The sequence below is a fragment of the Gavia stellata genome, chromosome 1 (assembly GCF_030936135.1).
Source record: "Gavia stellata isolate bGavSte3 chromosome 1, bGavSte3.hap2, whole genome shotgun sequence".
NCBI lineage: Eukaryota > Metazoa > Chordata > Aves > Gaviiformes > Gaviidae > Gavia > Gavia stellata.
In genome coordinates, this window is record NC_082594.1 from 60,643,798 (window position 1) to 60,660,990 (window position 17,193).

Here is a 17,193-nt window from a genome sequence, read left to right on the forward strand (position 1 = left end):
TTCTGTGCCCATGGCTCAGTAAGCAATGCTTAGAACTCACGGAAAAAGTAGGTGCCTAACCAAATACTCCCATCCCCAGATATTCCAATCACTAGCTCTTCCTGTGTATATTTACATGTTCCATATGTTACAAGTTAAAACAGCATTTCTCTAAAATTAGGCAATGAGTTAATTTTTGTCAACTTACAATAAAGACTAAATTACTTACATTTTTAATTAAAAATTAAGATACTACACTGAGGCTGTTCTGAAGTTTTAAAGAAACAATTTTCAGTGATCAGAGACACTTCAGTATTTATGGAAAAACCTAGGGAAAATTGGTGGTATCGACAGATCCACATTATTTTAAAAAATGTGTATTTGGATTTTCACTATGGATTTTATTCAGAGGTCACTGAAAGGGATGGAAAGATGGAAAAGCATCATTTTATACACTTTGGCTCAGACCCTGTTAAGTAAGCCATGAATTCTCTTTACCTTATATTCTGATATAACCAAGCTTCTTTCTATATATTTTTCTTTAATATTGCATTAAACACATTGGTGACTTTGTACTGGAATAATTCTGGAAATACTGCAAGAGGGTGGGATTTTCAACAGCATCTAATTCATTTATAAGCATGTTTTGTTAAAGGTCGACAGCTTCTTTGGTGACTTTTTTTATTTAACTCCGCCTCCCATAACTGAAAACTATGTGTGGATCCTTTGTTATCGTTTATTTGGTTTTTTGAGATTTTTGTACTGACTTGTGCTGTAACCATTTCTTAGGGCTAGGTCCACAAAAGGATTTTTGCTCAGCAGTTACTAAGTACCTCACCTTGGCGTTTAAGCATCTGAAATCTGTATAGGGTCAGGCAGCTGAGGATGGGCTCTGTAAAAGCCAGCTCTCTTCAGCCAGGTGTTGGAATCAGTCAGGAGGAATTACTATCTCCTAGTGCCATTTCTACTTGCAGAAAAGCCTCTCTCACACCCTTCTCAGGCTACAGGCTTCCTGACACATGATTGCCTGGGGGCAACTGTCCGTTTCCAGGATTCAGAGCCATGAACCTTCTCCTGAAGGTAGGGATGTCTCGATGAGTTTTCCCTTAAAGGGAGGTTTCTGGTGCTCTGTGGGTTACGGCATCAGCCGGATGTCACTATAAAGTCCCTCCTTTGCCTGTGGGGGTGCGACCTGATATCCCTGAGGAGAAGGAGAGCAGCTTATCCCAACAAAGGCATTGGGGTACTCCTCAGGAATGAGCAAACTGCTGAAATACCATTACATGCACAAACTCCTTGTGACCTAAAGCAAATATTTAGTAAGTTTGTGGGAGGTGGAGCAGCTTCATTTGTGGTGATGAGGATTTTGGGGGTCTAAATGTTAGTCTTAGGCACCTCTGGTCTTTTGTGGACTCATCCCTAAAGGCTTTAGATCAGGAGGGCCATTTTCTTCCTGGGTATGATTTTATTGCCTTCAGTAACAGTGGGTCAGGGACAATTTGAGCTTTTCTAGTAAAAAAAAAAAAAAGAACAGTTACTGGGAAGAGTAGCCCTGATTGTAGATCTCTGAAACCAAAGGAGAGCTTCAAAATGTGAGTCCTGATTAAGTGAAATAGCAGAATCAAAGCATTACTAGTAACGTCCCACCATACTCTAGCTCACTCCAAAAGAATCCTTTTATTCAAAAAGCTTTTAGCTTGATTATTTTCTTTTACACAATAGCTTCTTAGGCAGCAATTTTGTGCATATGCACACGTGTGTATGTGTGCACGTGTGTGTCTGGGGATGTTATTTTCTAGTCTGAAAATGCCAGTGCTCTTTGACTGCAAGTAATAATTTTTGTGATTTCAGGTACCTGCCACTGTGGAAAGTGCATCTGTTCACCACAGGAATGGTACATTTCGGGTGATTTCTGTGAATGTGACGACAGAGACTGTGACAAACATGATGGTCTCATTTGCACAGGTGCAGTACAGGCTAACACTTAATTGCTCTAAGAAACAAACTGTGTTGATGGGAATTATGTTAGACAAAGCCCAGCTTCTTTCTCCACTGATGGAGGAAGTGCATTTGCTGGTTATTCAAACCTGCTATAATTGTTTCTTTGTGCAGTGTGATAATCAACTTAAGGATTCAAAACAACAGTTGAAAGCCTGAGTATGAATTTAAATAAGTAAGCCAGCTATGAAATCCATGAACAATTTTCACTGTAACAGACTGCAAGTTACCGCTTTTTGGCAAAGGATGTACAGTGTCAGCATTGTGATCATGAGATTTCTTTGACTTTTGTTCTGTTACTGGGCTTTCTATGTGTATAAAGCATTTAAGTCATAGACAAAATTCACTTGTCTGATGATCTTTGGTAGGTGAGAGGCATAGCTGTGTGGGTTAACAGAGCTTCCTGGCAATCAGACAATTCTCAGTGGGAGGCTGAAATACCTGACAGTTTCTCTTATGACGTGATGGCTAGTTATTAAAGTGGCTTCACCTTAACATTGTCTGAGAGTTCAGGTGGCAGATGCAGCTAGAAATGGGCAGGCTGCCAACAAACCCTTGGGACAAATCTAGTGACAAGAAGCGACATGGGAATTGCTAAATTAACTCACTGGCTGCTTCCTGTTACAAATCTTAATTTTAGAAAATCTTTGCTGAGCAATTATTAGATGTGGAGGAAATGTGCAAGCCATTAGAGTGAGAATAGGAGGGCTGACAGTAGTAAATTGTGTCTTCTAGCTAGTCCTATTAGCAAGGGTCCTTTTCTGGGGGCAAGTAGCCAGTAGGAAGGCAACAGGAGCCTTACCTTCAGCTGCAGAGGCTATTCACGGATCTTCATATAGTCAGTAGGAAGATGAGCTCACATTGGAAACCCAGGCTGTAGAGGTTTCAAGCTGAGCATTCAGGAGTTGTGAAAAACATTGAAATAAAATGAAAATAGGGGTCTCAGTGCTTCATGTTTCCCCGCTGCAAAATAGGGCCAACACATTTTTCATCAACTAGAGAGTCTGAGATATTATTTATTTGTATAGGACTTCTGAGAATTTAGGTTTAAAGTTTTTCGTGTGCAAAGTGATGTTTTCATTGCTATTCTGTTTGTAACTTTTTATGTCTTTTTCATTCTGCGTAATGGTTAAAAATAACCTTGTTTTTCTTGTACCTAGAGGTACAGTGTGAACACTGAGCCTCAACAGCTGGGTCAAATAGTGGTGGCATAATTACAATATTTGCAATTCTGCTCATGGAATTATTGAGAGAATGCTATTAACGCATTGTATGTGTAGGTTTGGGGTGGCTTCTTAATGCAATGGTAGAGTAATTGCTTCCTTCCAAAGAAAAAAAAGGGGTGTGGGGAACAATAAATGAACAATGCAACTACTTTAGCATGACTTTTTACTTCCCATAAAACACATTTTAATGTAGTATATTTCAATTATGATAACCGCTCTTTATTCATTCTGTTCTAGGCAATGGTGTTTGTAGCTGTGGAAACTGTGAGTGCTGGGAAGGTTGGAACGGAAATGCTTGTGAAATCTGGCTGGGGAGAGAATACCCTTAACAAAGGACATCAAAGACTGAGGAGGTTTTTTGTTCGTTTTTCTTTAGGCTGCTAGAACATTTAATTTCAGAAGTACTCAGTGTGTGGGTATGCGTGCATGCACACGTACACTGGTGTAAATACTTTAGAACACTCACTTGAGGGCCTGCTCCTTAAAGAAATGCATGACAAAACTAAAAGAAAAAAAATAAAAATGCCTTGGGAGCAGGAAATTCCAAGGTTGAAAAGGTGAAGTCATAAAGTGCTGGCCCTGTGGAACTTCTCCAGAGTTTTTTGGTAAATTCATTGGGACTGAGATTACTCCCATAATGACTATTTCTTAAGCAACCTTTTGAAAAGGTGTAAGAAAGCCTTTTTTTTAACATTATTTACTTGGTTGTCACCTCTCCATATCAGTATGCAACAATATTCCTGTAGAAGAGTAGCATTAGTTGAATATTTGTCAAATAATTAATTTGATTAATTTTATGGTGTTTGACAAATACCTTGTTTGGCCCTTTTTCCTTTCTAACAATCCTCATTATGCACCAGCTCATAAATTGAGAGAAGCTGTAAAGAAGCTTATCTTGGTCAAAGAATTATATTTGCATAACTGATGTCCAATTACCTGACAACCGTAGACTGAAGACCCAAAATGTTTGAACAGACCCTTGTCCACAAGACAGCTTCTTAGTTTCTGTGGTTAATGTGTCAGTAAGTTGGTTATCTAGTCTACATACTATGATACTTTCAAATACATAACCTATAGGAGTATAAAGAATTAAACTAATAAAGATATAAATGTATGATTACCTATTCTGAATATGTATACTTCAACTCATATGTACTTTTATCATACTGTTCTATGTATGTACAGTTGCCTAGTCCTCTTAAAGTAAAGCAAATGAAAATTTGTTATACTAACAACTTTTAGGATGACAATTCTGTATGCTATTAGAAATCACTGTTTGGAACAGATTGCACTGTCACACATGGTATTCATTGAATTTAACTGCTTTTATAGAAGTGGGGAGCCTGAAGGTCAACTGACTTGAAAAATCAGCTATACTATGCAGTAGCCTGGTCTCAGCCAAAGATGTTTGGACAATGACAGCAAAGTAATTAAAGTTTTAATACAGTAAATACAAACAAAGCAGTGGTATGAACAAAAATTTTATTTTTATTTTCCAATGGTGAAATGCTGCTCAGTGTGAAATTCACATTGAGTTATGAATGATGCACAAATATTGGGACTTCCCTAACTTATTTACATATGAGTCTCTTATTTTTTTGTACATGTAGATTTGGCAGCCCTTGAATTCTTTAGAGCAAAAAAGGATACACACGTTTTAGTTTCAAAAGTGTTTACATTTTGTGAAACCATGATTGAGCGAGAAATTGTTTAAATGGCTGGAAAATATTTCTTTTTAATACCAGACTGTAACATTGTGGTTTAGGTGCCAAGGTCCTGATTTTTGAAGAGGTACATGACTCAAAAATAGGGGAACTATATATCAACCAAAAAAGGTATTTCCATTATTAGTCTAGAAATCAGTTTTCTTTTAGAAAGGACAATTTTGAAATAGGAAAATACAATGGTACAGGGCATGTAATAGAATGCAAAAAATTTGAATGAATTTATTTAATCACATTTATTATTCCCCCTTCCCATTTAGCTTGCTCTTTCTCTTACCCTTTTTTTTCCCTTAACCTGAATTCTTTCTTTCTAAAAATTAAGCTTGTGAAACCCATATTCTCATAATCACCAAACATCCATGCATAACTTCTATATAAAGTTCTTCTATAGAAGTTATCTTCTATAGAAGTTATGCAGATAAATGATGACACATACATCCCAAAGCTGCTAGCTGCTCTCTTTTTAGATAACCAAAATATCAGGCAGAGTTCTAAAATGTATTGATAAAGTAGAAAGAATCTTCAAAGTAAAATTCATCTTGAAATTATAGTTTGTATTTTATACTTATAAGCCTTAAACTCTGTAGAGCTTAACAGGAATATGTTCTTAAATTTTAACATATATGCATTTTGTCAACCCTGGTGTCTGGAGAGCACAGATTTATTTAAATTTATGAATACCACTGACCTGAATCATCTTATAATCAGTGTTTTTTCACATATACATTCATCTGCTGAATCAAAGTGTAAACAATGAAAGATACAAAGTTTTCCTTGATTTCCTTCCATTGGTATTTAGTACTGTAATAAGAAAATACTAGATAATCAAAACTCTTAGCTAGGTTCAGTAGATGCTTTTGACTTGTTTCATGGTATGATAAGCAGATTTATATATACTGTAGATCAGCCGTAGTATTTCAGGTACTTTTATTCATAGATGAAAGAACAATTCTTTAGAGGGTTGCAATGTCATATATGATGCATTTTGCTTTGTAATTTGCTTTAATTTTAAATTTATATACTTAAAGAGTGTAAGATGATTCTGATTTCCAGTAGGAATTTTTTAAAAAAACTAATCAACTTCAACATTTTGGCTACTGCATGGATTACATAGCCATAGCATTTCAAAAAGTGTTATCCAAGTTGTTTGTTAAGGTACATATGGAAAAATATTAGAATATTCTAAGACATCTACTGTCAGTGGTTCATTAAAATGTAAATTATCAAACAAAATGGTGCTATCACTATAAACCTTAAAGTATTAACTAAGACTACTAAAAATATAATGTATACATCAATTCCTTTCCAATTTTTATTCTGTTTCTTATAACGTTGCTTGAACATTCCCCCCGCTCTTCATGCTGAGGTAATGGGTGATGCAACTCCCAGCAGATCTGTTTTGTGGCTCATTTACTCACTAGAAAAATGAGATTGGAAGGAATAAGATTATTATTCTACATAAGTAAAAATAATAGCTGTATTAATAAATTGTGATTTTACACCTCATTCCCTGTGATGGGAATTTCAGATACATAAACTGTAAAAGCAGGAAGTGGCATAAGGGAGTGATACATACTGCTTGATTCTTCATACCTAGTGTTTGTAAAAACTTGCTTCCAGGCCTGTGGCAAAAGGCAGTTCTAGGTGGTAAAAACGTTGGATGGGGATTTCATACTGGCTAGATTGATAAACCTTATAAACAAAAGATACAGCCTTGCTTTCTTCTTATGAGAGAAAGAACACAATCCAGAAGTGTGACGAATGCTTCTACAATAGACTTGCAGGATTATGCCTATTGTATTAAACTAATCTGTAATATCACCTGCAAAACAGCTGTGGATTGATTTGCTTGTATAAATTATTAACCTACTTGTGATGCTTTTTCCCCTGGCCATACTCTCTTTTAGAAACACATAGATGAACATTTAATCATGTACCTGCTCTGACATCTCTGATGCACTGCCCTTGCTTCTTTACAGAATGACATTTCACTTTGTAGCTAAATGATACAGCTAAGTGATACTGGGGTGAAGAAAGCTAAAAGTTGAATATTTCTGTGACTAGGTAATAGAACAAAAATTTTATTACATCTTTAAAAATAAGTCATAGCATTTGCATTAGTCATCACAAAAAAAACCCTGTTATTAGACATTTTAGAATGCATTGGACAGAATACGAGTTTATCTAAAGGGGCATTTAAAAGGAAGATAAGCTCTTTACTTAGGGTAATTTTACTTGCATTCCCATTTGAATGGAGCCGAATAATTTCTTCTTTATACCAATAAACAGATGGATCAGCAAGACACACTTTTAATGCATGGACCAAACTGCCTGTTTTCATATCTCATTGCTTACAGTGGTTTTAAACCAAGAGAAAATGTTTCCCAAAATATATATAAAAAGTCAGAGTTCTTAGTGTTGTTTCAGGTATATACCATAGTCAAAATGAATTGGTTTACTTTATATTTTGGGGGGAGGGGGTTTGTTAAGAACCAACCTGACTACACAAATTAAAGTTTATGAAAATGACAGTACATTAAAAAAATATTTGAGAGTGGCTAAAAATCCAGCAAATTAGGCAAAAGCTGTGTTATGTGAACTACAAAGCACTTAAAAGCTATAGACACCTTTCTATAGGCTCTATCATGTGAGCAATCTCATAAGGATTCTTGTGTATTTATAAAATTTTTGAAGTACAACAAAACAGTGCTTTGTTGAAGTAGTTCATATCTACTTAAAACTGGATTTCTAAAACTGTGCAGGTGTGATTGATTTTGCCAAATAGAACTGTAGCTGAAATACAGATCTAAAAAAAAAAGGAAAGTGATAATGACTATGTGCAGTGTTAATGTAAGAAATGGTAAAATGAGGTTGGATTGCTGTGCAAACAGGCTCTCAGAGATTAGATAAAACCCAGAAGAAGAACAAAATACAAAGCAAGCATGCAAAGATCTGGAACGCTGCAGATTCACAGACAGCTGGACGTATAAGTACAAAAAACCCAATCTGTAAATACAAATTGATTCCATCAGGTTTACTGTACAGTACTTTAGTAATAACAGACAGTTGAAAACAGCTTTCACTTAACAGCAAAATTAATTTTAGAGGGAAGAAAATGATGAAGTCTCATCCTGGAGAACAGCAAGAGAGGTATTATATTAAGGAGCTAAATTTTCTTTGGCATGGTAAAAGGGGAGAACTGAGTTTGCCAACCTATTTACATGAAATTTCACCATCCTGTGGCCAGTGCAATGATGTTTTTGCACAGTCTACTTCTTACATAAGCTTTTTTGTTGCTTTCCGGTATGCCTTCATATGAATGTTTTATTCATGATGTTGAATCTGTGTATACAACAAATAAGAATAAACACAAACTGTACAATGCAGACAAAACCTTTGCATATATGTATGTAAATTTAGTAATACAGACCAACAGTTCTGTGATAGACATAACCTACTACATGCAGTTCATCCCTGCCATCCTCTTCTCATGCAAAAGATGAGATGAGACAAAATTAAAGGGAGGAAACAAAGCACAAAGACGCCTTTGCTATGTTTAAACAGATAGCAGAAAAAATATTTTTTAGGGCATCTATTCATTGGCTTAAACACACATATGGATTTAGCCCATAGAAACAAAACCAGAAAATAATAAAAAAAAGACGTAGTTCCAGTATGTACTAACTGCTTACAAAAAATAAATCTGTCCTTAATGATAGCCCCCCAAACTGGTTTGCAGATCATAATTACTCAGGATCAAAATTTTAATGCTGAAAACAATACTTATGTAGCAACAGGCCATGAACCAGAACCTCCTTGCATGGCTCAGCCAGGTCTCCAGCCCTGTCTTTCCCCAGGCTCTTACACTGGGAGAGTAAAAAGACGGCTGGATGGAACATGAACACATGTATTCCCTCCTCATGAACTCTTATGAAATTCAGGTGAGAGAGAAAAACAATGTAGCTTTCAGCTGTATTATCTTACTCATAATATTCTCAAATGCACCTCTTATAACTGTAGAAAAGCCTGGGGCCTCCTCTGGGACTCAGTGGATAGTAGAACCTTGAGGCTGCTGCCTGCCATGGGTCCTCTAGATGCAGAGCAAGCCCCCAGCTCACTATGTGAGTTACTTTGGTTTTGTTTTGTTTTCTCAGGGATGGTGCACAAATCCCACCGGACCAGATGGGATGAGAAGGGTGCACTGAAGTTTTTAATAAAGTGTTGTTTCCCCCCCCGCCCCATGTTTAGTGCTAGCAGGCAGGGGCACAGTCTAAGTCAATGTTTCTTTGCATTTTTATCACAGCATTAGAGTAGCTTTGTATTTTTTTTCTCTATATGGATAGTGGGCTTCATGCTTAACCCATTCCCTCCCTAGAAAGACCCAACATCAAGTTTTAGCTTGCTGTTCTCATACTACATAGATAAGCAAGGAAGTCTGGCCTATGGGAAAAAAAAAAGTTTACCTAGAATTTAGCAGCTTTACAGTAGCCTCCTTGAAGAGTACACTAAATGTTGCTTATAAAAACAACCCATTTAAAAACTAGCATGGAGAGTTCATTCAGACTAAATCAGTTGTTCAGCTGAGCAGACAGGGAGTTTGAAATAACGAGCAGTCTCTGTTAGGGACTTCATCACAAAGATGTGATAAAACAAATTGCCAGAAATACAATGCTAAAAAAGGAATGGATGATTTCCTTTTTTATTTGTCTTTACATATCAAGGCAACAGCAAGAGGCCAAGAGAGCGTTGCCACACAGTTTTCCAGACTAAGGTACAGTTTAGTCCTTGTTGTCCTTTCTGAGAAACAAATACCTTCTTAAGCATACAGACAGTACCCATATTTTTGGTCTTCTGAAAGCCAGTGACTAAGGGTGCAACACTTCAGTGTCATCTCTGTGGCATTCCCTAAATCCACCCCCCCCCCCCCCCCAACATTGGTTTAATTGTTCACAAGTGATAAACTCAAAGTGTTGATCATGTTTCTGGTAATATGATCCAAGGTTTCAATTTTATAATGTTTTTGATTTCTTCTAGGTTCACATAGGAGAAAGTACAGTATACAGAGATCAAGGCAAGGCACCTTCAATCTAGCAATTGGTGGGCATATTATCCTAGGAAGCTGGGTGGAGGTATGTACTGGGATATCAGTGAGATACATAGGACTGGACTTTGCATGCTTAGCTAAAAAAAAAAAAAAAGTTTTGTAATATGTCCAGTTTTAAAACTTTTTTTTAAAACACTGGAAATATTAAACTATAATTTGTAACTACCCTTTGCATTGGTGCTGCAAAAAAGAACACAACAACATCCTTGCCCATGCTTTGCTAAGTAGGTGTGGGATTCAGCCAAAAATAACAATGGCATTAAGTTCAGTTCCTTAAAAACAGGAAAGGATTATATTTGAAATGGATGTAGGCAGCGCAATTCTGGTTAGTCTTATTTATTTTTTTTTTATTGGTGGTGGTTGTTTTGCAAACAATGAAGATTTAGTAGATGAAAAATGAGCCTTAATTCAGGCCTACAAGGCCTACAAAATTCTTTGGACCCACTTTCCCAAAAACGAGTGGGTCTTGCTCGCTGGGCAAGGCAAATGTTACCATTACCAGTAAGCCTGTGATATGTATAAAACACACACACAAAAAGAAACTATAGGGGGATGCCAAACACTAGTTTCAGAAAACTTCCTGTTGGTGTGTTTGACACTCTTCCCTCCACTATAATGCCAACCTCAGAAGCACAGTATCTGTTACTAAAGAGTATTCACATTTAATCAATACTGTAAGCCAGAGACAACAATCCTATTCTTTATAGATATAATTTGTACTAATAGATTTTTGAAGGCTTCCTGATTCCCTGATTGCTTTCAGAACTAAGCCATCGGCAACACTTAAGTTATAAACACAATCCCTGCAAAAGGTCACAGACAGTGGAGCGAGCAGCCTTATAAAAAAGGGAAGAAGAGAAATCCATAATAGCACAGGTTTACAGCTTCTAACTAGAAATTACTTGATTATTTGTGTGCTACAAAATAGAACTTAAACACATGGATTTTGCTGAAACTGGACTCAAAAAGGGATTATGGGCAATTGTCAGCAGGCAAGGTATCAAGTGTACTTGTGAAGTATGTCATTCACATGAAGTGTCACAGTCACAGAAAAGATATTAAAAAGGCATTCCAATATCTGGTAGGGCATTCCATGGTCTGAGTTTAGCTGGTTCATCCAGGTGTCTTCTTGTTGTGGGTGGAGCTACATGTTGGGATTTATCCACTTGCAACAACTCAGTTCAGAAACAGCAATAGGCAAGTCTGTGACTTGCTGCAAGCTGATCCACAGACACTGCAGAGGAGAAGTCTGGCAAGGATAAATCGCTCAACTGTACTCGGGACTGAGTAAGTCACAACACCCGTGAGGATCTGGCTATGTCGTCTTACTCTTGTTAACTGGTTTGCCGCCATTCATTATTGCAGATGCACTTGTGCTTTTACTTGGAGTTACCCCAGCCTTTGGCACTGTTTCTCCGATATCATGCAAAGACGGTTCTCGATACATGGCAACTGAGGGGAGAAAAGAGAAAAGGAGAGACATTTTTAAGAATGTATCTCATTTAAAAGCTCATCTCAAATGGGATTAATTTTCTACAAGAACTGATGTTATAATATAATCCATGTTCCTCTTGCATCCGAGGGAAACTATTTACTTGGGCAGACACTTGTTTTGCATGACTGATAGCTTTGCTTGACCCTCCAAATTTCTCACTTCTTCCGTATCTGACTTAAAAACACAGTAGGAAACTGTTTGCTTGCTTGTTTAATGGAAACATTAGAAGCTTTGGAAATCAAAAAGTACTGTTCTGTCTTTGCATGAGGCAGACATACAAAAACATACATATATATACACATATGTGTATATATATACACACCTTAAATAAATATTCTGCAAGTTTTTAGAAGTAAAATATGATAAGACAGATGGTGTTTAACAAATGGGATCATACGATACAGTTGCCTAGACTTAAGTGTTCTTTTTTAGTCCTGTGTTGCAAGACTAGACTTGGATCCAGTTCTACAAAGTTATTTGTACATCTGTCTCCCAAACATGAGGAACTTGGCCATGATCTCCTCAGGTGTGTACTGAAGAAATGTCCAGTACAGTGCTGCGGCGAGTACACAAGAGGTTTGGGTTTTTTTCTTCCTCCTTTCCAAAAATGTATGCAGTAGCCACTGATCTCCACTGAATGTAGAAGTGCAGAACACTCCAAATTAAACTATTAACTGAATTCTTAGAGGAAATGAAAGTTTGCCCCTGGGCTTCAGTCCCTATCATCTAACCACTTTACGTCCTTTGAGGAAAATACATGTGTTCAATTACACAGTTCCAGCATTAAGCTGCCTTAATGATTAATGCTCTTGGATAATTCGATTTCATTTTCCATGCCACTGAATCAGGTAATATTTCCACTTATACCTAACTTCAGTAGCATTTATTTATATCCGAGCAACATTAAAAGAGATGTCAAAGCAGTCAAAGGAATTAATCATCACACTATGATTTCAGGACTGGCTGTGTGCTGCCATGGAGAGTACAATCCCTTCATCCCTTGTCTAATTAGAGTAGGAGGCAGGAGCATCAAAGTACTGACCAACTTCACAATAAATATGAAGGGCCCCATAGCATCATTAACTAATCAAATACTTGTTCTAACATTTCCAATGACATAATCTAAATCCTTTTATGGCTTCTGAAAGTCTGAAATTAAACGTCTTCTCTAGAGCACACAAGGCTGGTTATGATCTATGTCTTCAGAGTGCCCCTGTAACTGTGTTTAGGACACTTTGCTGATTAATTAAAAGAGCTTGATGAAATAACACCATGACCTACAAAAATATTAAGTCGAATAACATGAGATGGAACTATAAAGTAAGGAATTATATAGCAGAGCTGTCACATTTGATGACTCTCATGGGCAATGTTAACAAGTTATTTCCAAGCCTTGTCTAAGCTATTTTGATAGAGTCTGACCATCCAAACATTAACAAAAAAAGTCACCTCTTTCCTAATCCATATGAATTGATGTCGCTTTTAAAAATGCATTGGCTTTCCCTCCCTACAATTCTTATAATTTAATATAAAGGATAGACATATAAAGTGTCAATATTGTTGAGAGCTCATGAAAATACTATAAGCTTTTGCAAGACGAGGAAAGTGTGAAGGCATCAACCTGAGTTCAAATATGAAGTTAAAACACAGGATTATTCAGATTCTTTCCTTATGATGAAACTCTAAAACATTTAACAAACTGATCTTTTTTTAAAAAAAATTATGCTAAAATGTTAAAAGAAATGGGACTGCTAACTAAAGCAGTACTCAGATGTGTGTTTTCAGATGTTAAGCAATGAGATAATTTTCAGAATGGCTGAGGCTATGTGTAGCAATAATATCAATGAAATCTGGAGTGCCATCAGGACAAGAAGCAAAAAGCAGCATAGGTTTATAAAGGCCAGCAGAATATATAGGATAATCCAAAAGTTCCAAAATACACCATTTTAGTGTGTAAAGTTAGTATGACTTTTTTTTGCTTCTATCTTGGTTTAAAGGCCAACTTATACAAGTTATGTGCATTACATCAACTGGCTAAGTAATACAGTATAATTTATTTTATAGAGAGACCTTTGTGTTTTGTATTAGAAAGCTTTTACTTTGAAATGCTGACATTTCATCCATTCCCTTTATAACTCCCAATTATCCTACAATATCCATTATTTCATTCTGCTTAATGAAAGGACTATTTTCTCACTGCAAGACTCACAACAGCTTTCGTCCCTACTGAGAGAATATTTTAAAAACAGCACAATGCACTTCCACAAAAGATTTCTTTCCTTGCAAAATGACCTCTTAATCCCTGGAAAAAATGTTTTTACATATGCCCTTTCTAGCATCTCTATGCCAAAGCACAAAACTGCTCCATGAATCCTGGGGACTGTCATTTGGAATGGCCCCTGTGTGGGGCATACACATTCACAAAGGGTATTTTAGAAACCATTCCCTCTTCTTCTTGTGAGATTTATAGAGGATCTGCCAGCGATGAACTGAACCTCACCTTCCAATGGCTTGGGTAGAAAATGAGCTGCTGGTTTTGTCTTCTTCACTCTGTTTCCTTTCATGACCTGCCCTTCTTTGTTCAGCCCCAAGAACCAGGCCCTCCCGGACTCCTGTTGTCTGTAGAGCATGGATGAGTAGATTACATAATAATTTTCAAAAACAGACTCCTTGAATTTGCACTCCGGTGTAAATAGTTCCTGTGAGAGAAAAAGTGAATGTTAAATGATATCGCTGAAGTGCAGCTTCTGTTTTGTTAACTTACAAATATCTCTTGATAAGTTTAACATACGACTTATTTATAAGGTTCTGCTTTGAGACCAAGAGATCCTTCTCCCTCTAGATGACCTCCTGGTGAAGTTATTTCACCTCCCATGGATGTCTCTGTTTTCCCATCTGTGTAACAGGGATAATGTATTTTCAAAGCAGAGAGGAAGCGACACAGGCATAAAACCACTATTTAAAATACAGGCATAATTATTATTGCGCTTATTTTTCTGATAGGATATCATTGTAAAGATTAAGAAAGTCTATGCTAAAATGGCATTAATGAGAAAACAGTTGTTCTGTTTTAACATGCTAAATGCAACCAGCTCCCTCTATGGTTTATAACAACTAATACTGGATGCTTAAAAAATGCTGCTACCAACATATTAAAATACATATAATTTCCTAGAGTCCGCATGGCCTGAAACACCACAGGAAACCCTATTTTGATGTACAAATTTCTGTACAAAGAAAAATAATTCCTACTGACATCCTCAGCATTCATCCCAAAACTGGAATGCTTTTCAGAAGTCACATTCCATAACAGAGCAGTTGTCCTAAACTCTTTACTAAGGTTAAACTAAGCACAAACTTCTGTAGCCCAGTAGCCAAATAACGATTTAAATATATATATCTTTTAATAACAGAAGTAACAGCAACAAAATAAACAGTGTGAACATATATTGAGACAGTTTCCCAAAATCCTTCGAAAAAACCCAGCAAGTTAATAAGCAAATAAAATTACATTTAAAATATCACGAGAAAATAGGATTCTGTGTGAATGTGATTTTCTGTCTTTGGACCCATCTGCTGAAACCTGTGGAAGACATAAGACATAAAAGGAGGAGGTAGATGTGGGAAAGTGGAAGGTAGCTTGCTAAGCCTTCAGAGCACAAAGTCGTCGGCCGTGAATCCTTTTTTTTATATTTATTTCAGTTATCTTTCCCAAGAAGTAAAAATCTGGAAATGTCATATATTTTCACTTCTCCATTCACAGTTTGTTTCTTTTTTCCCATTTCTTTTTGCTCCTGGCCCCACACAGTACTGAGTTAACACTCAGCAGGTAATGTGTTTTCAGGGTCTCTATGCCATCCCCAGCTGCCTATATATTGTAAGAAATTCACAGCTGTTTCTGTCACAGATTTCCTTTCTGGAAATCAAAGTCCTTAACGACACAGTTTCCCATACCATAAAGCACAGATTAAGTACTTTTCTGAATCTGCACTAAATGTCACTTAGTGCACAATCAAGTTCTCCTGATGTTATGGGGTACGCAGTATTTGTATTGCCATGGCTTAAGTTAGCACCTGTAAGCAAAGCTGTCTTGATGGATACCAGGCATACTATTAGCTTTCTCAATTATGGAGCAACTTTTAACCTCAAATAAAAAGAATTAGTGTATTTTATCCAGCAACAGACTAAAAGGAGTTGCTGCAGCAGCAGGGAAATAATTTGTGAACCTGCCCTAAAATAGGTTGCTTTGTCTCTGAGAGCAAGTACACTTAGTGTCTATAGGTCACACTCATTTACAGGATGCAAAAAATATTCTCTGATGTGTGCAATGGCCATCTTTTTGCACTACCACTTCTTTTCCACCTATGTGCACAGCTGTATTTATTATATACACATGCAGAAATGCAAATACAGTCTGTACTAGAGGCACCGAAAACTAATGACAGGAAATGCCTTAACTGCACCTTCTCCTTTGCCACGGGGCTTTTTCTCTCTCTGTTACAAGCCTTTAAGACATCTGTTTGTGTTACTCTCCTTTCTCCTCCACTGATTTCAAATCACAGCAGGGCTCAAGGAGACTCAAAATAAAACCAGAAGGCAGGGTGGCATGCTAGAGGGAATGCCTGTTAAAGCCTAGCACAACCATTTACATGCAAGTCATGTTCCTCGGCTGTTGAAACAGCAGATGCTAATCAGGAAATGCCTACACAGCTCTCCTTATTACCCACTTCACTGCAAATGCTACCCTCTGTGTTCCCCACTAAGTTTTACTTCCTTATAAAGCTCACGTACCATAAACACTACTTCTTAGCCAATACCCACTTCTTGCTTTAAACAAAAGCTGTTTGTCATTCCATGCTCCTCCGTACTAGACATGGTTGGCTGCCCATAAACGCTACTTGTGTGTTTTCCCAAACACTATCCATTAGGATACTGAAACATGATTCCTTCAACTCATATCCCACCTCTGGATCAGACCTGGCTCTTTCTCATTTCTTTGGCACATACGGTAGTGTTTCTGACAGTGCCCAGCATATGAGGCAGTAGGTATTTACTAAGTCAAAAAAATGGATGATGTTAACACAACTACATGGCTGCTCCTGGATGCAGACTGATAGACTGGACAAAATGTCACCATTACTGTTTCTCAGTTATGAAAAGCACAGTAATAGTCTGCTAATTTTTTTTGGCATACAAGGAAGAGCCAAACCTGAATACTGGATTCTGCCCGAAAGTACTGCAGCTAGCCTACTCCAGATGTCTGGGTAGTAGAACAGCTTTGGATAGCTTTGCATTCACTCAGTATATTAGGATCTGCATGAGGGTAGGAAGGCTCTGCAGAGGGATCTGGACAGGCTGGATCGATGGGCCCAGGCCAATTGTATGAGTTTCAACAAGGCCGAATGCCTAGTCCTGCACTTGGGTCACAACAACCCCAGGCAATGCTACAGGCTTGGGGATGAGTGGCTGGAAAGCTGCCCAGAGGAAAAGGACCTGGGGGTGCTGATTGACAGCCGGCTGAAGATGAGCCAGCAGTGTGCCCAGGTGGCCAAGAAGGCCAACGGCATCCTGGCCTGTATCAGAAATAGTGTGGCCAGCAGGAGTAGGGAGGTGATCGTGCCCCTGTACTTGGCGCTGGTGGGGCCGCACCTCGAATCCTGTATTCAG

General features: G+C 37.5%; 2 protein-coding genes across 7 annotated transcripts in view; one reads left to right on the plus strand and one right to left on the minus strand.

Annotated features, from left to right (window-relative positions):
• The window catches only part of ITGBL1 (integrin subunit beta like 1), a 151,920-nt gene extending 148,388 nt beyond the window's left edge, over positions 1 to 3,532 (plus strand). The window contains exons 10-11 of the mRNA XM_059823174.1: positions 1,831 to 1,944; positions 3,441 to 3,532. Of these exons, the coding sequence (XP_059679157.1) occupies positions 1,831 to 1,944; positions 3,441 to 3,532 (206 nt within the window). The remainder of the gene's footprint in view (positions 1 to 1,830; positions 1,945 to 3,440) is intronic.
• A 6,356-nt stretch (positions 3,533 to 9,888) lies between these two features.
• FGF14 (fibroblast growth factor 14) overlaps positions 9,889 to 17,193 on the minus strand; it is a 418,620-nt gene continuing 411,315 nt past the window's right edge. For all 6 annotated transcript variants that reach the window (XM_059835820.1, XM_059835807.1, XM_059835830.1 and 3 more), the window contains 2 exons: positions 14,027 to 14,225; positions 9,889 to 11,483 (listed from right to left, as the gene is read on the minus strand). In XM_059835820.1, the coding sequence (XP_059691803.1) occupies positions 11,347 to 11,483; positions 14,027 to 14,225 (336 nt within the window). In that variant the 3' untranslated portion in view covers positions 9,889 to 11,346. The remainder of the gene's footprint in view (positions 11,484 to 14,026; positions 14,226 to 17,193) is intronic.